General features: G+C 45.8%; 1 protein-coding gene across 1 annotated transcript in view; it reads right to left on the reverse strand.

The window, feature by feature from the left end:
- Positions 1-21,155, reverse strand: part of LOC124555461 (transmembrane ascorbate-dependent reductase CYB561) — a 49,880-nt gene extending 28,725 nt beyond the window's left edge. Inside the window, exons 1-2 of the mRNA XM_047129384.1 lie at positions 21,029-21,155; positions 20,155-20,363 (exon numbers count right to left, since the gene is read on the reverse strand). Coding sequence (XP_046985340.1) covers positions 20,155-20,359 — 205 coding nt within the window. The 5' untranslated portion in view covers positions 20,360-20,363; positions 21,029-21,155. The remainder of the gene's footprint in view (positions 1-20,154; positions 20,364-21,028) is intronic.
- Between the last annotated feature and the right edge of the window lie 265 nt (positions 21,156-21,420).

Raw genomic sequence — 21,420 nt, forward strand, 5'->3', positions numbered from 1 at the left:
GAACAAAAGAGGACAAGAAAGCAACAGACACACTAGAAACAGAAGAGAGTAAAACATGAAAGATTACAGTGGCTGGCCAACCACAAGAATAAAAAGGGAAAGCCAGCCACTGCAATACATTAAAACCTCCACCCTAAAAGCACTATGGCGGAGGACACAGAGGAACAAAGGACATGCGCTAAAACCTACATAGAAGTATAAAACCCACTCTCATGCATAAAACTTAAAACTAAAGCTGCTGTGGAGGCAGTTGCCCAACACCGAAGGCTGGGGGCTGGGAAAGTTAAAAGTCTGCCACAGAGCAGCTAAAAGTGGGCAGTCCAGTAAGAGGTGGATGACTGTCATTTGGGAGCCACAGCGACACTGAGGTGGGTCCTTGGGATGGAGTAGGTATCCATGCATTAGCCACATATGGCCAATGCGGAGCCGGCAGAGGACAACTGATTCCCTGCGAGAGGTCTGCACAGAAGACTTCCACACATTCATAGTCTCCTTAATGACACACACAGTTTGTTGTGGGTGCTGTTATGCCATTCCATCTCCCAAAGCCGGAAAACCCTGCTGTGTAAGACAGAATGCAGGTCAGCTTCGAAGATGCCTATCTCAAGGAGCAATACCCTCGTCGTCCGTTTGGCCAGCCTGTCGGCAAGTTCGTTGCCGGGGATTCCGACATGTCCTGGGGTCCACACAAACACCATGGAACGGCGGGACTGTTCCAGGGCAAAGATGGACTCCTGAATGGACGTTACCAGAGGGTGGTGAGGGTAGCACTGGTTGATAGCTTGTAGGCTACTCAATGAGTCAGTACACAGGAGAAATGACTCGCCAGGGCATGAGTGGATGTACTCAAGCGCACGAGATATTGCCACCAGCTCTGCAGTGAAAATAGTACAGCCAACTGGCAAGGAATGCTGCTCAATATGTCCTCCATGAACATATGTTAAGCCTATATGACCATCAGCCATTGAGCTGTCAGTGTAAACCACTTCACAGCCCCGGAACATGCCAAGAATCAAGAGGAAGTGACAGTGGTGAGCAGTGGGGTTAACAGAATCCTTAGGGCCACGCAAAAGGTCCAGGCGAAGCTGTGGCCAAGGCATACACCATGGAGACATATGTGAACAGACCACAAGTAGATGTGATAAAGGGAAGGACTCCAGTTCGGAGAGAAGGGACCAGACGTGAACCACAATTGTTAGCCCTGATCTGGGCCGCCGATGCGGGAGATGGACTGCTGCGGGTGGGAAAAGGAGACGATAATTCGGATGCTCAGGGGAACTATGAATGTGTGCCGCATAACTAGCGAGCAGTTGCGCACATCTGATCTGCAGTAGAGGGACACCAGCCTCTGCCAGTACGTTGGTCACTGGACTCATCCTGAAAGCTCCTGTCACTAATAGAACCCCACAGTGGTGCACAGGGTCGAGTAAATGCAATGTTGAAGGCGCTGCATAAGCCACACTCCCATAGTTAATTCAGGATTGGACAAGCGCTCTTTAGAGCTGCAGCAGCATAGAGCTATCTGCACCCCAATTCGTGTTGCTCAGGCAACAGAGGGCATTGAGGTGCTGCCAGCACTTCTGCTTAAGCCAACGAAGATAAGGGAGCCAAGTCAATCGAGTGTCAAAAACCAGTCCTAGGAACTGATATGTCTCCACTACAGTGAGTGGATCATTAAGGTAAAGTGCAGGTTCCAGATGAATGGTATGACACCTACAGAAGTGCATGACACACGACTTTGTGGCTGAAAACTGGAAGCTGTGGGCTAGAGCCCATGACTGCGCCTTGCTGAGCGGCACCTCCAGGGAGCCATCCACAACAACAGTACGAAATGCAGAAGTCATCTGCATACAGAGAAGGTGAGACGGAGGGCCTGACAGCTGCTGCTACACCGTTAATGGCACACGCACACGCACGCGCACACAAAATACAGAGCCCTGCGGGACTCCATTGTCCTGGATATGGATGGAACTATGGGAGTCACCAACTTGTACACAGAAAGTACTGAGTGACAGGAAGTTTCAGATAAAAATCTTGAGTGGTCCCCGGAGACCCCACTCATACAATGTGGCAAGGTTATGTCGTCGCCAAGTCGTGTCGTACGCTTTACGTAAGTCAAAAAAGACAGCAATCGGGTGTTGCCGTCTGGAAAAAGCCATTCGGATGGCAGACTCAATGGATACAAGATTATCAGTGGTAGAGCGACCCTGGCAGAAGCCGCCCTGACATGGAACCAGCAAGCCACGTGACTCCAGGACCCGACCCAACCCAACTGCCGACATACCATACGTTCCAGTAGCTTACAAAAAATGGTGAGGCTGATGGGCCTATGGCTATCCACATCAAGTGGGATTTTACAGAGTTTGAGCACCAAAATGATGCTCTCCCGCCATTGTGATGGAAAGACGCCATCGCACCAAATCTGGTTGAAGATGACGAGAAGATGTCACTTTTAGTCAGATAAGAGATGTTTAATCATCTGGCTGTGGATGCGATCAGGCCCAGGAGCTGTGTCGGAGCAATGTGCAGGGACATTGAGGAGCTCCCATTCTGAATGGGGCGTTATAGGATTCACTGCAGAGTGTAGTGAATGAGAGGATGTTCCCTTCCAGCCACTGTTCGAGTGTGCAAAAGGCTGGGGGGTAATTCTCCGACAGAGGCTCAAGCAGTGCTCAGCAAAGTGCTTGGCAATCACATTCGCACCTGCACATAACTCACCATTTATGGTAACACCGGGGACAACTGTTGGGGCCTAGTACCCGAAAAGACGTTTGATCTTTGCCCAGACTTGGGAAGGTGATGTGTGGCACCCAATGGTGGAGACTTATCTCTCCCAACACTCCTCCTTCCGTTGTTTAATAAGGTAGTGAACACTGGCACAGAGCTGTTTAAAGGCTATGAGGTACTCCAGGGAAGGGTGCCGCTTATGCCGCTGTAGAGCTTGCCGATGTTCCTTGATTGCCTGAGTAACTCCCATCAGCCACACTGAAATGTGTGGCGGCCCCAGTTATCACCCCACAAGGGGTTATGGGCATTAAAATCTCCCGAAAGTAGGAAAGGTTTAGGGAGTTGATCAATCAGTGCAGCTAATACATTCAGGGGTACTGCACCATCTGGAGGAACATATACATTGCAGACAGTTATTTCCTGTGTCGTCCTTATTCTGACAGCCACAGCTTTAAGAGGGGTTTGAAGCGACATATGTTCACTACAGACTGAGTTTAGGACATAAATGTCAACTCCACCTGACACTATTATAGTCGCTATGGTTCCTGTAACATCCCTTATAGTCAAGGAGGGTAGGGGGTTTGCATTGCTGGAACCAGGTTTCCTGGAGGGCAATGCAGATAGGTGTAAAGCTTAACAGTTGCTGTAGCTCAGCCAGGTGGTGGAAAAAACCACCACGATTCCACTGGAGGATGACACTGTGAAGGCAGGGAAAATTCAATGAGGCAGTTTACACCTCAGTCACCTGCTGCCACTGATTTATTGCCTGAGCAGTCTATACCCATTGTGTCTGAAGGTCTGGCAAGATCTAGGTCATCAGCAGATGCAAAAATCTCCACCCCATCCTCTGCCACAGAGCTTGTAGGTAGCGTTTGTGTGTTTGCTACTGCAGTTTCCTTGGTCTTAGGGGTTTTCTTTTTGGATTTATCTCACTGCTCCTTGGATTTCCCTGGCTCTGAAGACTTCACTGGCTCAGTCTCCAGGACTGAGAATGAGTGTGAAGCCCTATACAAGTGACTAAGAATCTATTTTCCCTCTGGTAGTGTGGAACAGTATGTTTGTATTTACATAGAACCCAACCATATCCATTTCTTGTTCTACTATTATTAGTAGCTCACAGCCGTATTCCATCTAGTGTTTAAGCACACTGCAGGAAACCCCCTCCCCAAGGCATGCGCGTGTAGTATGTCACCTGCAATTAATAATGTGTACTCCAGAATGGTCAGCGTAACTTTGTTAAAAACCCTGTAGTTGCTTCTTGTGACAGTGGGGAATGGCCTACTCAGACTTCAGTTTGCAGGCCTATGAAGTAAATAAGTACATGACCACAATCCAGTGACTTTTCCTTGTGCTTCTATGACCTCCACCTGTCCTCCCTCCTCCACCCTGCTACACCTGCAGAATACAATTTATTCCTTAATATGGCTATAATGCACTTATTTTACATACATTCACACTTTTGTCTTAACCCAATTCATTTAAGAATAAACATCAATTCTATATTGTTAAAATATTATTCTTAATCCGAGGTTCTTCCATTTCCTCCTCGGCAGAAACTATAAGCCCTAGAGAAAAATGAATAGGCCCTTTTTATAGCAAATCTAATGTAATTTAATTTTGGACTAGGGAACATTTTTTTTCCTAGAAACTACAGTTTAAACGTGATCTTTAAATACCCCACAAATCCATAATCTCCCCTCCCTCCCAAAGATTTTTAGTATGTTGTTCATGGCACTACCTCCCACCAGTGTACAAAAATTTGAAGCACCACCAATTCCTCCATCCCCTTGTTCTAATATCCTGAAGCTTACTATTTAACACTAAAATATCATTTTATGATTCTTCATTTTCTTCAATACTGAGAATTAGTCTCACTTACCAGAAGACTTTTACAGTCCATTACCTTTTGCAGAGCTTCCTAACGCCTCAAACAATTTTGTGGATGAGGAAGTTTAGTGAATTGGCTTGTAGAAAATCATGTTAACAGGTCAACTGAAGATACCCTCAAATTCCCTCAACCACAGGGTAACTTGAACATAGCCAAACTTACACTCCTGGTCAGGGAATCTGTACATTGAAATTAACGACTTGGCAATAAAAACTAAATCTTCTAGTCTTGCTCTCACACACAAAACAGTAATCTAGAATTAAACTTAAATGGATTTAAAATCAAAACTCTTACACCTAATTTATCTAAGCTCCCACTAAAACTTCTACTCTTTTTAATCATGGTATCTATGGAAAATAAATCTTCAAAAAGTGAAAGTAATAAAGAAGTAGAAAAGCAATTATGAAAACTGTGCCTGTGTACTACGCCTTAATAATTATCATTAACATAGATGTCCCTATGTCACAGAAGACTAACTACATTATGCAGTCTTATAAAATGGTAGTCCATAACATTTACCAGAAGAAAGGTCCCCACTTTAGAAAAAACCTGCCACTTTTCCTTCAAATTACAATTAATTCTTGTGTTTCATCATCTTCAACTAAGTATAACAGTCCTTATCGAGAGGAAACGAGGTACAAAACACCGAAAGTTATTTTGCTATGTACACTACTTTCATATTGTTAAGTATTTGCAATCACCAACACCAAATATTTCTGATTTACAGTGAGTGAGATTAATTGTAGATACTTAGTTTTGCTTTTTAATAATTAGGCATTTCCAATTCTTACCTTATTTGTGTGATCAACAGTCAAGTATTTTGTGCCAGAATACTGGAAAACTCTGAACTAGATATAGGGGTGCAATGACCATACAGAAATTGTGTCTTCTGGTGTGGTTTTATCTATTACAGATTTTAAGTGACCATTATTAGAGTGCTGGATGTTCCACACTACAGGCCCCTCACTATTCTCTCCCCCTGATGACTCAACACTGGGGTATGCTCTCAACAAAAAAGTTCCTGCTTCTGAATGTCAATGGTTGGTTGGTTGGTTGGTGTTAAGGGACTAAACATTGATGTGGCTGGTCCTGCAGTCAAGAGGTAGTTCAACTTGAGTTAGTGACTTCCATCAGAAATGCATTCCAATGTGGATATGTAGGAGCCATAAAGATTGAGGCACTCAAGGCAACACTGATGCTAGAGTTGTGAAATAATTTACAGAGGAGTAGATGGATTGGGCTGATATGTACATCAGAGCAGACATGGGATGCACCTATGGCAAGTGAAACCCCACCCACATCCAACCCCCACCAACTCTATCTAGAGATACGACAGTTACACAGGGAAGACTGTCTTTTAGTCAAAGATTCAGAACAGTAAATGTGAGAAGGCTAAAAATGTAATGGACATCAACAATAAATACAAGGGTAGTAGGTAAGACTGTCCCTTGAGCTTTGGATGCAATGGTGGCTGTCCCACCCCTGATCCATTATTGATCACTCAGTATGCAGCAGAGTGCTATTCCTAAAATGGGGAAACAGCATGTGAAAGAAAAAGAAGCAAACAATCTCAAAACCAATTAGAACAGTAAAAGAGGGCTGTAAGAGGCAGCTTGCCAAAGGAAGTAGGGGGGTGAGGGTCTACCCAGACCAAGCATGCAGTGGGAGACTACCTCAACTCCCGCCACCCCAAAAGTAGTTGGGAACCTTCTATCCGAGACTACGAAACTCTGAACCAGTTCAATTGTCTGTGAATCAACTGCCAACATTAGAGGCAAAGTATCCTGAAGATCTTGCTCAGAATGGAGGGCCAGAAGGAGGAGGAAATTCACCAGGATGTGACCTATTTGTAAGGCTCCACAACTAGTGTAGGGTGGTTCATTATATGAAATACAACAATGTGTTCGTCTGATGGATTCCTTCTGTCACTAATGGAAACGGTGGCACCAGGCTGCAATAGTATCCTTGACAGTGTGGAGATTATCATGAGGCAGCAGCCGACAATATGTTGTCCTATCTCTGAGGGAGCAGAGGCCTTATTTGCAGTCAAATCTGCATCTGGGATCACCAAAGTGAATGTGGGGGAAGTAATCACTTCCCTAGCCAAACAGTTTGCCAGTTCATTTCCTGGGACACCCATATGATGGGTCACCCAGAGAGCACTCAGCAGGCAGTAAGACTAAGGTCAGAGGCAGATCTCTCAGAGGGGCAAGAGTAACAGTGATTGATTGCCTGGAGAATGCTCACCTAGTCACTGCAAATTAAAACACAATCAAGTGAGGGTTGTCTGGTAAAATTTAGGGCTCTTAATAGCTATTAGCCCTACTGTAAAAACACTGTGTCCCCAGTAATAAATTTTATTCCTGACTGGTGGGAGGCATAAAAGACTATCTTGTCCTTTCCATAGTTTTAGAACTGTCAGTATAAATCATGGTAGCACCCCAACACACTCTTAACTGAAAGGAACAGATGCTAAAAGGTCATGGGGCAACAAAGTTTAGGACTGTGGAATAGATCAGACCTAATTCATCACCTGAGAACCAACTAAAAGGGGAGGTGAGAGGGTGAGTGCATTCTAAGGTTAGACAGAGATTCTGGCAGAGGGCTGCGAGGTGCATTCGAACTGGTAACCCCAATCGAGAGCGAGTACCAGGAAGGTCAATGTCCTTTGTATCCAAAAATAATGAGATACGTTGTACGATGAAACTGTGTTATGGTTATTGTGTAAGTGAGCAATAAACTGGGAATTGCAGTCCAACTAAGACAAGACTACAGACTAGTAAATACAGAAGAGTAGCACGATATGCACCCCATGAGGTGTGTGCAAGGAAGCAGAGTGTGCTTAGCCCTGAATGCAGTTGACTAAAAATGGGGCAGCGAAGTCCATTTTTTATCAAGCAGATGGCCCAAAAAGTGAGACTCTGCAACAATGTTTATGTGCTCTATACCCAAGTAAAATCCTGCGTCAAGATGGACCATAGTATGACAAAAATGCATGACCAACATTTTACCAGGAGAGAACTCCAGACCATGGGATAGCATCCAAGTGGAGGCCCTTCAGATGGCTCCTTGGGGCTGGTGTTCAGCTGAGGCTATGAACTGGGAGCTGTACCAAATGCAGAAGTCATCAACATACAGTACAGGTTGAATAGTGGCCCCAACAGCAGTCACTATCCCACTGATGGCAAACTGTGCCAGTCCGCACAGAGCAATGTGGAATGCCATTCTCACGGACCCATAAAGAGATGAGTGAAGTACTAACTCCAACCTGAACAACTGGTGAGATAAAAAAACAGATGAAAATGAATAGGGAGCCTCAAAAGCTCCATTCATGGAAGGTAAGTAAAATGGGATGCCTTATGTATGTGGAAAAACATTGAAATTTAGAAAAAGACAATTGGATTGTCATTTTTAATCTAACCATATGGTCAGTTGATGACCATCTCTCCAGGTGGTCAGTTGATGACCATCTCTCCAGGAAACCACACTGCACACTGGTATGGGGAAGAAAAGCCTGATATTTGAGAACCCAGCATAATCTGAGGGTAGACATTCTTTCAAGCAGTTTGCAGAGCATGTTGGTAAGGTTAATCATTGGATAGCTATCAACAGATATTTGTTTTTTGCCTAGCTTAAAGATTAGGATGATATTTCACCACTGCAATGGGAAGATGCCTTCGGGCCAAATATGGTTGAATAACCTACATAGATTGAGCCCTTGAGTAAAATTCAGATTTAGGAGCATCTAATGAACTGAATCCAGGTCTGGGGACCAAATCGTGATACAAGGCAAGAGCATGAAGCAGTTCTCAGTCAGTGAAAGGTTCATTATATAATTCGGCTCTGTGGCAGTAGGGTGAAACATAGGGGAATGTCCAACATCTATAGAAAGCTTTCATGTACAGCAGCTTAAAAGCGAAGATGGCAGCCTGTCAAGAATGCCATTTGAGATGCTGCAGGACCCTACGATGATTATGAATAACTGTTGGAATGTCTTTGGTCCATCATGGGACTGGCTGGAGCACATCTAATGAAAGAGGAACAGCATTCCCTGCGGCATGGCTGTGTTTGAGACATCTACCTCAACCTCGCCAATGCAATTTGATAGATGGAGTGGAGGAACAGCAGCTTCCTCCTCCTGAACTTTTGGTGTCCGAGATTCTCATGATGGCTTATTTGCTGTAGGCATGGGTACATTTTTTTTTTTTTTTTTTTTTTGTAGGGTTTAACGGCGCTCAACTGCTGAGGTCATTAGCGCCCAGTCACTGGTGTTAGAGCAAATGGAATCTGCTAAAACTCAAGGGGATGGGGGGACACCAGAAGTACCTGACAAAGATGCAGATAAAATAAGTAAAAAGGTTAAATGTCTTTGGACAAGCCAGTTAAAGTTATAAAACGCAGAATACGAGCAGCTGCTCGAGTGTCATCAGCTAAAACATCCGGTAAAGTAGATGGCAGGGACAGGATAACACGAAATTGACTAAAACGGGGACACGAAAATAAAACACGGCGCACTGTTAATGCCTGACCACAAGGGCACTGCGGCGCTGGATCACCGGAGAGCAGGTAGCGGTGGCTAAACCGGCAATGTCCAATCCGCAACCTGGTCAGAAGGACCTCCTCGCACCGAGATGGTCGGGAGGATGTTGTCCAAGCAGTTGGGAGCGGTTTTACTGCCCGGAGCTTGTTTCCTTGGAGGGATGACCAAGCATCCCACCACAACGACACAAGCCTCTTACATACATCCCCACGAACGTCAGATGACGGGACACAATGGGAGGCTGGCCGAGGCAGGAGGACTGCAGCCTTGGCTGCAGCATCCGCAGCCTCGGCTGCAGCATCCGCAGCCTCATTCCCAGGCACTCCTACATGTCCGGGAACCCACAGAAAGCTGACAGAACCACCATTATTAGTGAAAGAATGGAGGGACTGCTGTATCCGTTGAATCAAGGGATGGACCAGATAGGGAGCTCCAAGGCTCTGAAGAGCACTGAGTGAGTCAGAGCAGAGTACATACGATGAATGGCGGTGGCGGCGGGCATACTGAACGGCCTGATGGAGAGCAAAAAGCTCGGCCGTAAAGCTGGAACATTGGTCGAGGAGCCGGTATTTGAAGGTGGCGGCCCCGACGACAAAGGCACAGCCAACACCATCGTCAGTTTTGGAGCCATCGGTGTAAATAAAGGTGTGACCGGCAAGTCGAGCACGAAGTTCGACAAACCGTGAGCAATACAGTGCAGCCGGAGTACCCTCCTTCGGGAGTGAGCTGAGGTCGAGATAAATAGGAACCGGAGCCTGGAGCCAAGGTGGTGTCGGGCTCTCACCCTCTCTGAAGGTGGTAGGGAGGGCAAAATCCAATTGTCGAAGCAGGCGACGGAAGCGGACTCCGGGGGGCAGCAGGGCAGACACATACAACCCGTACTGACGGTCGAGAGAATCGGCGAAGAAGGACTTGTAAGAGGGGTGTTCGGGCATAGACAACAGCCGGCAGGCATACCGACACAGCAGTATGTCGCACCAGTAGGTCAATGGTAACTCGGCAGCTTCAGCGTAAAGACTCTCGACAGGACTAGTGTAGAAGGCTCCGGTCGCAAGACGTATCCCCCGATGGTGGATGGAGTTGAGCCGGCGTAAGAGGGATGGCCGAGCGGACGAGTAGACGAAGCTCCCATAATCCAGCTTCGATCGGACTATGGACCGATACAAGCGAAGCAGGACAGTGCGATCCGCTCCCCAAGATGAACCGCTAAGAACTCTGAGGACATTAAGGGAACGTGTACAACGGGCCGCCAAATAAGAGACATGTGGAGACCAACACAGTTTCCGGTCCAACGTGAGCCCTAGAAACTTAGTTGTGTCCACGAATGGGAGAACAACGGGACCGAGATGTAAGGATGGCGGAAGGAACACTTTATATCGCCAAAAGTTGATACAAACCGTCTTCTCTTCAGAGAACCGGAAGCCATTTGCCACGCTCCATGAGTAGAGGCTGTCTAGACAACGCTGGAGGCAGCGCTCCAGGAGGCATGTTCTCTGGGCACTGCAGTAGATCGCGAAGTCATCGACAAAGAGAGAGCCTGAGACATTAGGTGGAATGCAATCCATAATTGGATTGATCGCGATGGCAAAAAGGGCTACGCTCAAGACGGAGCCCTGAGGCACTCCGTTCTCCTGGAGGAAGACGTCGGACAATACGGAACCCACACGTACCCTAAACTTTCGATCCGTTAAAAAGGAATCAATAAAAAGGGGCAGACGACCGCGTAGGCCCCACTTGTGCATAGTGCGGAGGATACCTCCTCTCCAACAGGTATCATAAGCCTTCTCCAAGTCGAAGAACACGGCTACCGTTTGGCGCCTTCGCAAAAAGTTGTTCATGATGAATGTCGACAAGGTCACAAGGTGGTCAACAGCGGAGCGGCGGCGACGAAAGCCGCATTGGACATTAGTAAGTAGTCGTCGAGATTCAAGAATCCAAACTAACCGAGCATTAACCATGCGCTCCATCACCTTACAGACACAGCTTGTAAGAGAAATGGGGCGGTAACTAGAAGGAAGGTGTCTATCCTTCCCGGGTTTGGGTATAGGAACAACAACGGCGTCACGCCAACGCATGGGGACCTGACCTTCGGTCCAGACGCGATTGTAGGTACGAAGAAGGAAGCTTTTGCCCACCGGAGAAAGGTGTGCCAGCATCTGAACGTGAATGGCACCTGGCCCCGGAGCAGAGGACCGGGACAGTGCAAGCGCACGTTCGAGTTCCCGCATAGTAAAGGGGGCATTGTAAGTTTCCAGATTCAGCGAGTGGAAGGAAGGTCGCCGAGCCTCGTCTGCCTCTTTCCTGTGAAGGAAGGCAGGATGGTAATGGGCGGAGCTTGAAACCTCCGCGAAAAAGCGGCCAAAGGCGTTGGAGACAGCCACAGGATCAACAAGGACCTCATTACCTGAGGTCAGGCCAGGTACTGAGGAGTGGGCCTTAATGCCCGACAGCCGGCGCAGGCTACCCCAAACAACGGAAGAGGGAGTAAAACTGGTAAAGGAGCTCGTGAAAGAGGCCCAGCAAGCTTTTTTGCTGTCTTTGATGACTCGACGGCATTGCGCTCGGAGTCGTTTGTATTCAATACAATTCGCCAACGTAGGATGGCGGCGAAAGGTGCGTAAAGCACGTCGTCGAGCACGGATAGCATCCCTACAAGCCTCGTTCCACCAGGGGACGGAAACGCGACGTGAAGAAGAAGTAGTACGAGGAATGGAACGTTCGGCAGCATTGATGATAACAGCCGTGAGGTATTCGACCTGACTGTCACAACTGAGAAAATCGTGGTCCGGAAAGGTCGCCAGGGAGGAGTACAGTCCCCAGTCAGCTTTCAGTATGTTCCAGCTCGAAGGACGTGGGGATGGGGTGTGGTGCAGGAGACAAACGACACAGGGGAAGTGGTCGCTCGAATAGGTGTCAGAAAGGACATACCACTCGAACCGACGGGCAAGAGTGGCAGAACAGATCGAGAGGTCCAAGTGGGAGTAGGTACGAGTAGAGTCCGAAAGGAAAGTCGGGGCGCCGGTATTGAGGCAGACAAGATTGAGATGGTTGAAGACATCTGCCAAGAGTGAGCCTCTTGGACAGGACGCAGGAGAGCCCCAAAGGGGATGATGGGCATTGAAGTCACCAAACAATAAAAACGGCGGGGGAAGCTGAACGATCAGGTGCAGCATGTCGGCCCGACTAACAGCAGATGATGGTGGAGTGTAGATGGTACAAACTGAAAAAGTAAAAGCAGAAAGAGTAATGTGGACAGCTATTGCTTGGAGTGGGGTGGTCAATGGGATGGGATGGTAATAAACATCGTCCCGAACGAGCAACATGACCCCACCATGAGCTGGGATACCGTCCACAGGGGTGAGGTCATACCGCTCCGAGGTATAGTGGGTAAAGGCAATACGGTCAGTCGGGCGCAACTTGGTTTCCTGGAGACCAAGGACGAGCGGACAGTGCAGGCGGAGGAGCAGTTGTAATTCCTCCCGATTAGATCGAATACCTCTTATGTTCCAATGAAACAACGCCATCGCTAGTCAAAAGGTTGGGGGAACGAGACGGGGGAAGAGCTGGTCACCTTGACGGCCGCGGAGGGCCAGGTTGCAAGGGAACTACACTACAACCGACGGGAGGCGGATCCGGTTCCATCGACTCGTCGCCAGCTGCGGCCGCTGTCCCTGGTTGTGTAGGATGGGCCGCATCATTTGCCAACGAAAGGCCGGCGGAGCGCCTGGCAGCAGAGCGTCCCGGCGAAACTGAGGACAGCCGGGAGCAGCGACTCACGGATGGAGCGTCAGACGAAACGCGCCCGGCTGGAGAGGGGGATAGAGATTTCTTCTTGGAGGCCTTCTTGGAAGGCCGAGGAGGCACAGGGATGGTGGGCTGGACCCGAAGAAGGTCCTCACGCGCGGGGTCCGTTTTGGAACACTGGACCTCGGAAGCTGGGGTCCGGAACGTTTCCCCGATGGACGCCTGAGAAGAGGATCGCTTCTCAGGTGGGGTGGGGGGAGGAGGAGGAGGAAGGGTGGCCCCTGGGGCAGAGGGGGTGGGGGCCACGGGGGAGGAGGATTTGGAAGGGAGGGATTTGGGAGGCGGAGGCAGAGCCCCCTGATGGGTGGAGGAGGCGGAGGGGGGACAGGATAGGGGTGAGGATACCGCGGAAGGAGTGGACACAACTGAGGCAAACGAGGTGGTCAATGGCACGGGATGGAGGCGGTCGTACTTCTTCCGGGCCTCAGAATAAGAGAGCCGATCCAAAGTTTTGATTTCTTGTATCTTCTTCTCCTGATATGCGGGGCAGTCTGAGGATCTAGGCGAGTGGACGCCAGGACAATTAACGCACCGAGATGGTGGGGTGCATGTATGTTCCTCACGAAGAGGACGTCCACAATCGCCACAAAGGGGCTCAGCCTCACACCGTGATGACATGTGCCCAAAGCGCAAACACCTAAAACAGCGCATAGGAGGCGGGACGTAAGGTCGCACGTCACACCGATAGCACATCACCTTTACCTTCTCCGGGAGAACGTCCCCCTCGAAGGCGAGGATAAAGGCCCTGGTGTCGATGCGACGGTCTTTGGGGCCGCGCTGGACTCGCCGGACGAAATGCATGCCTCGGCGCTCCAGGTTGGCCCTGAGCTCCTCATCAGATTGTAGCAGGAGGTCACGATGGAAAATAACCCCCTGCGTCCTATTTAGTGCCAGATGTGGGACAATGGATACTGGGATGTCCCCTAGGCGGTCGCACGCCTGGAGCGCCGCCGACTGTGTGGCGGAGGTGGTCTTGATAAGGACGGACCCTGAACGCATCTTGCTGAGAGCCTCGATTTCCCCGAAGACGTCCTCAATGTGCTGAACAAAGAACATGGGCTTGGAGGTGGCGAACGTCCCCCCATCGGTTCGAGAACAGACCAAATAGCGAGGGAAGTACTTCGCCCCAAGCCGGCAGGCCTGTCCCTCCTCCCATGGAGTGGCCAAGGGGGAAAGGGCAGGAGAACCAGAACTAGAAACGGTACCTTTTCTTTTGAAAGACTCGGCCGCAGAGCGACCTGATACATGTTGACGTTTCATCTGCGAAACGTCCGCCCCGATACCACCCACTCCGACCAGGGGCTCTCCCCACGGGCGCCACCCAGTCGCAGCAAGGGTCACCTGGCAGGATGACCATTGCCGGGAGTCCTGATGCCCCAAGGAGACGGGCATCTACTCCTTGGCCGACGTGGGGAGGGTGCAGCTCAGGTATCGGCAGTACGATCCCTGTGTTGTCAGGGGGCTACAACCTAGAGGGTACATGACGACCCCACCACAACGGGCTGGCTACCGTGCTGGATTTCTGGTGCCATGGAAAGTCCATCATGATCGCTGGTGCAGATGGAGATGCACGATGGGCGTAACTTTGACAACCCATCACGCGTTTAGGCCCAATTTGAGGAATAGTGGGTATGGTTACAACGCCAGTGCAATGCTGAGTGCCAAGGTCTTAGTGCACTTAGGACCAGTGGTACACCATGTAAGGTGTCCTTCCCCAAAAGGCTCGTACTTCTGTAGAATTTTGAAAAATGGAGGTCAAACCCCAAGGGGGACCATCACATAGAAGGCCGAAACGGTTGAAACTCCTTTTAGTCGCCTCTTACGACAGGCAGGAATACCTCGGGCCTATTCTTACCCCGGACCCGCAGGGGGAGGCATGGGTACAGATGAAGAATGAGCAGATGTGGGCCCTTTGGGCTGTGCTCCTTCTGCCAATGGCTAGTGTCTAGTCTTTGCTATGTGGGTTCTGGGGAGAAGGGTCACCTGTAGACACTAAGAGGAAGCTGCTGCTCCAGATGGGTGTGGGAAATTGTTCCAGCGGACTGTTGCAGGAACTAAGAGTGGAGGGTGGTGGTAATCTGGTTTGGAAAAAATTGAGATGGGGAGTAACTGCAGTCATTTTTTGCATAATTGGTCATCACATCAACAGGATGCAGGAACTTTTTTTTCCTTGCCTCAATATGCAACAAGCAGCAAGTGATTTTATTTCCATTTTTGATTACTGAGCAAACCAGTAAATGTAGACGATGTTCAGTGCAAATGACACACAGGCAATTATGATCAAGGACAAGTTTCATGGAGTTATTGTCTGTAGTTTTCGCATTTACATCTGCTGTACAGCATGATATATAACCAAATCTTAAACGTTGGAAACCTCATGCGCACTGGGACATAAGGTTTCACTTCACACTTTTACACCATAAGTAGTTTTTACTGGGAGGCTATTTTCTTATTTTGTGTGTCAGATTTTACAGCTTGCTACCCAAGATTTGCTCCGAGATTCTTTTGTGTCTGGAGTATAAGGTCTCTACGAAAGGTAAATCCTAGCATCATACTCAAAGTGCTAAGTGGGACAATAGTCACTGGTATGTCACCTAATCATTTAGGTGTCTGCACAACTTGAAACTGCAGCAGAGGTGGCCTTAATAGTGATCCAGGGCACAATTTTTCCAATGAGTCAACTTCTCTAAATTTGTCATTTGTTTAATAAAAATTAATTCTTTTGTCACCATAAACTTACCTCCATCTGTTCTGCTACACACCACACATTAAGCAAATTATTTAACTCACAGTAGTCGGGTCTGTCCCCTGCCCCATGGGGAAGCCAGGCAAGGAAAGCAGCAAGATTGTAACTGCCTGTGTTGAAATATCTAGACCTGTGTCTGGACAGCTGAAGCAGAATGGCTACTGTGTTAGTTCAACTGGATGTTTCATACATGAAATGCCCACTCTGATACCACCTACTCCAATCAAGGACTCTCCCCACAAGCACCACCCAGTTGCAGCATGTGTGAGAAGCTAGCAGTTCTTGCATCAGAAGTGGTGATGCTGCATTGTTAGGGGGCTCTACTGAAAGGCTACATAATGATCCCACCACACTGGATCCGTGTTGGCCTTTAAGCACATGAGTTGATGCAGTTGCAGTGTGCAGAAAGTCATCTAGGCAGTAGACACTATTTAAGGCATTTTTTCCCCAGGAAAAAATTTTGAAAATTGAGGTCAAACACAAAGGGTGACCAAAGTTACTTCAGCCAAAAGTGATGTAAGGGAAATGAATAAAAATGTTGAAAATGGAACGTGGGGAAATAAACAGAACATCAGAGGCTGCCAACATAAGAAAGACAAAAAGAGGAAGGGTAGTCTGAGATAGGAGATTTCAGCACAGGAAAAGAAAGTAGGTGTTGCAATAGGGCGTCCAAATTTAAAAATTTGGATAATGTCAGTACTACCACCATTGCCAGTTAATCCAATAGTAGATGTCTTTGCAGTATGTTATTTATAATGGACACTATGATGGCTAATTATCTTTACTACGCATCCACAAATGTGGACCAAGTTCTTTGAAAGTATCTGCGAGATGTTCAATATTCTTACTCTTCATACATTATCAACACTTAAAGCTCCTTTGTGAGAACTGAAAAGATCACCACATCTGACAACAGAGAATGTACCTAAAATAAGGTAACATTTTGTCTGCAAATCAACAGAGTGGAACATACTTCCAAGTGGAAATCAGGCTTGTCAACATATTCATTGACTTTATAGAATTACCCATATGGACAGAAGAATTTTGCACTCTTCATGTGACAAATGACGCCTTTTCCAAACCCACATGGCTTTGGCTCAAACAGATTACAAGTCAAAAAGTTAATTTGTCTGCTGTAACCTTATTTAAAGTAGAAGACTGCTTTCATCTGTACTGAAATTTTTCTGCGACAAATTTTAATGAATAACCTATCAACCATCACATGCTACGAGAAGGTAGCAGGCACAGTCTAGGTTCAGACAAACAATTGAGGAAGAGCTGTAGGCTAGCATCCAAAATAAGAATAATGAAGGCCTCCAACTCATGCGGCTCACTACTTTAACCTCCAACTGACAGGTTCCAGTACCTTTTTGGTTATGTTAACTACACAGTTTCAGACTAGGCAGAGATGAAAAACCAATATTCAGGATGTAGCTGTAAGCAATGTCTGCATACACAGGCATTCTAGCACATTTGAGACTTCAAATGTCCACCCTGAAGTCTTCTACTCTTTATTACCCCACCTGACTGTCAATAATGGCAAGAGGGAACCTCTCAGCCATTTTAAAATCCATAACAGCGTCCCTCATTTGCGACTGAGGTAATTTTTTTAATAATAAAAGATTGCAAGATTTACCAGTCTTTCAATCTTGTTTTATGGGGATTATACCCTATTCCAAGACATTTCTCTGCCTAACATTTCCTCTTCCAGTGCTAGACAAGATAGATGCTACAACAGTTCAGAAATCAATTACAATCTCAAATAAGCTCAGCATGCCAAACAGTTTACACATGCCCAGCCAACAGGTGGTTCATAACATCAGACCAGTGCCTCAGATTGTGGAGTTGAGCCCGTGTTACTGAGCTTTATGTAGTACTTTGGCCCCCCAACTTCCCCAGTTTCAATCCTCCTCCTCCTGTTTACATTGCTTTTGTGTTTTTGAATTTCTATGGCTCCTCTGTACCTCCTACCATAGTAATGATACAACTTTGATAAAATCATGGCATCAGATAAATGAATTTGGTTGTTTCATGATATATTTCAATACCATTGGTAAAACTGCGACTGTGGAACAAAAACAAGAAATAGAACATGAATACCATTGTGTATGTGCCATACCTTTCATCGATGGAAGTGCTTTAAAATAAAGCCAAATGCGCCGTGTGTATATAAAACTTTTATTACAGTCGCGAAAGATGGAATATTTCTCAATATTACATATGACACCTATGTGGTACTTAAATTAAATGAGATATTGTTATACAGTAAATATTATATGAAATTTAGGTATCTTGTCCTCATTTCATTCTCAACATTGTGGCAACTAAAATCGACCATACGGAAAGTATACGCTATGGACTTTTACCTCTGCAAACTCTTCAAAATTTCGTGCAATGGTTTACTACATTTAATGCTGCACATCAAAACAAAATTAAGTCATTTATGGGGGGAAGGTATCAGGCAAGAAGACGTGTAAAAATCAAATTTTTTGGCCAAATAGTTTTTGTGAAATCGAATGATAAGTGTGTCAAAGCAGTGGGAACACCATGTGTCTGGACAGGCGAGAAGTGCAGCGATGACAAAATCGCGCACAGCACGGAATGCGGGGAGCACGTGTCTGCAGCAGCGAAAAAGTTAATGAAGAGGCAAAGCACTAGAAATTTAATTCAAACGAATAAAATTCGTGAAGTAAGGCACTCCAATATTGTTTTCAAATAAAGAAAACATTAAGCACCGCACGAGGTTTGAACTCATAACCTTTCACTTGGCAACCCAACACCTTAACCGTTCCGCTACCTCAGCTCATCGAACAGTGTAACTCCATAATGACTAACACCTCACGCAACTACTTATAAACACTGTTGGTATAACTATGAATTACTCACGCTTCGTCGAAGTACAATAGGAAATAAACAATTACCACATGGTCACAGCTGTTATGGCTAGGAGGACCAAGCCTTTGAAGTATCTCAATCAGCTGAGACATTTCTTCATAATGTACACAGAAAATAGAATGTACCACACTGGAGTGCACATACACTAAAGAATTTGCTTTTAAGTCTCTCTTATTCATTAAATGCGAAGTACATTAAAAATAAGGTACACCATCTTGAAGTTGAAGTAACTGAAGTCCTGGAAAGTGCCACAGCCCCAAAAACTAACATAATAATAATATGGGGAGATATGAATATTAATGTAATGGTTCAGAGTTAAATTAATAATAAACATTTTGAGCAATTCTGGTCTGGCATAGATAATAAACACTGAAACAAGGGTATCAAGAAGTTCAGCATCAGTTTTAGACCATCTACTTATAGATATTGACAGGGGAAAGTATTCATAAGAGATTGGCCTTTCAGATCATTACCATCAGATAATAATGCTAAAGACACTTTGTAAAACCTGCTAAATTGGAAGACCACAAACGAATCTTCTTAGAACATAAGAAACCTACTTTTTCTAGGGCACTGGCAAAACAAACATGTGACAAAATGTACATGGAAATTACTGTAAATGCAAAGTTCTTTAAATTCTGCACATTGTTAAAATTAATTTTTGAAGAGAGACAGGACTGAGAAGCATAGCTGAATATGTACAGGCACGAATCAGTTTTCTGACTAGGTGAGTTGGTGCAAAGGGCACAGTAGCATCTTCATAGTCCAGGAGTCTCCAGCAAGTGTCACTGTGTTCAGCAATGAACAAAAATGTGTTTAAGGAGTTACCCAAAATAAACTCAGTAACTCAAGGAAAATTGTACAATTGGGACCAACTGAATGTGGAAGTACAGCTTTCACAGCACTGACCTCATTTGAGAGGCTGGAGTTTCTCTGTCCAGCCATCCTGATTTGTCTTTCCTAAGTCATGGGATGGGTCCTGAATCAAGCCGACAGCCCACTACTTGCCTTATCCTCAGACCAATCTGTCCTATCCCAGTAAAGGATGTGTTGCATATTTTGAGCTGTTTATTTTCATTTTATTACCTTCACAAAACCTGTATCACAGACGTGGCCCTTTGATGCTTAAAGATTATAAAATGTGTGGTGCTGTGGCATCTAAATCTTCAGTGGTGGTACATTTCAGTTTTCATCAATTTCACCAATTTGTTTTGCATACAGCACAAAGCCATTCCGATTGTCTAGACAGAGGAATAATAAAAGAGAAATTCAAACAGCAATTACATTTAGTCATGTAACCACTGTAGTACATGTCCTTGGGTGATGTACAATGTATGTTCACTTACTAATATGTAAGGTGTCGCATGGAATAACGCCTTTATTGAAAACTTAACCATCAACGTCCTGTAAGTTTAAAATGGATCCTTCAGTTGATTAGTAACATTCTCATCTCTTGTCACTTTCAGTAAGTTGATTACATAACTACTGATGTTATGTCATAAGGTACATAGCATAAAAGTAAATATTTACAGTAGCTGCACCAAACACACTTACCATTTCCAAGCAAAAAAACCATTCCAATCAGCATCAACACTGGGTGCCAATTAAATTCAACTGATGGGTTTGAACGCCATGAAAATCCTCCTTTGTAGTAACCAGCCCAAACGACAACCATTACAACTGCTGCCGTTCCTGTAAGCTGAGCCAATCCATAAGCTAAAGTGAAGCCTTCTTTGTGATCATGATGAAGTGCCTCCATTTTTCTGTAACAGCAAAATATGCTTGAACCGCCAATTTACACGTTAAAGCAACTACAATAATGGCCTATGTTACGTCACAAAAATGTATGACGCCGGTACCGAAAGCACTCTAAAATACCGTAAATCCTATTATTTATTTAAAGACTGCAATCTCAAACCAAAATTAAGAAAATCTGGACATGCGAGCTGATCCTCAAAGGTTCCGAGTTACACTATACGTACCACGTATATTTCATGTAGTGAAAAATGTTTTTGATGATTTTAATAACTCTAAATGGAGAACTGCACTGCAGTTTGTACCTACAAGTTCATCAACAAATGATTCATACCGTACACCAGCATTTACAAGTGGCGGCGACTATGAGATAACAGCACAGAGAGTACATGTTTACTGAAGAATTACTACCAAAACAGTACTGTCTGCACTATACATATTTCGATAATCATACTACCAAACTAACTCTTGACTTTCAAATAGGGCTGTTGTTCAAGACATGTTACACATGTGATGAACTAAAGCTTATGCTATCTCTGTGGGCAACAGGTAGTCTATTGATCATACTGGTTTCAAACCATCATCAAAGAACGCGGGACGCTTCTCATTCAAATTCACGATTTCCAGGACTATCAAAACAAATGACAAATAATATCGCATATTATGGCCATACCTATCACACGAAGTTTAATGCCCTTCTGCTCCTCACCGGCAACAGCTGGCGAACTGTCAATACTCCTAGACAGCAATGACATTAAAAATCGATCGAAGCACTGGCTTCTCTAACTTCGTTTTTTCTGAAATGTCGTAGCCTTCTATATGACTTCTAGGAGGCCGTGACGTTAGTAGCTCTGATTTTGTCGTGAGAATAGCGGAGTTTTAAAGTTTAAAATCAATGTTCACTGGCAAATGACTTTTGTGTTTGCTGTGAGAAACTAAATTGTCAAGTTCTGTTATTTATCAAAGGTAAAGAATAGATTTGCTTCGCTGTGCAACAGATTGAAATCAATAGTTTGTAAAGAAAGGCTAATTTTTCTTCCAAATCCGTATATAATGCTTGGGATA

Source organism: Schistocerca americana, chromosome X (assembly GCF_021461395.2).
Source record: "Schistocerca americana isolate TAMUIC-IGC-003095 chromosome X, iqSchAmer2.1, whole genome shotgun sequence".
Lineage (NCBI taxonomy): Eukaryota > Metazoa > Arthropoda > Insecta > Orthoptera > Acrididae > Schistocerca > Schistocerca americana.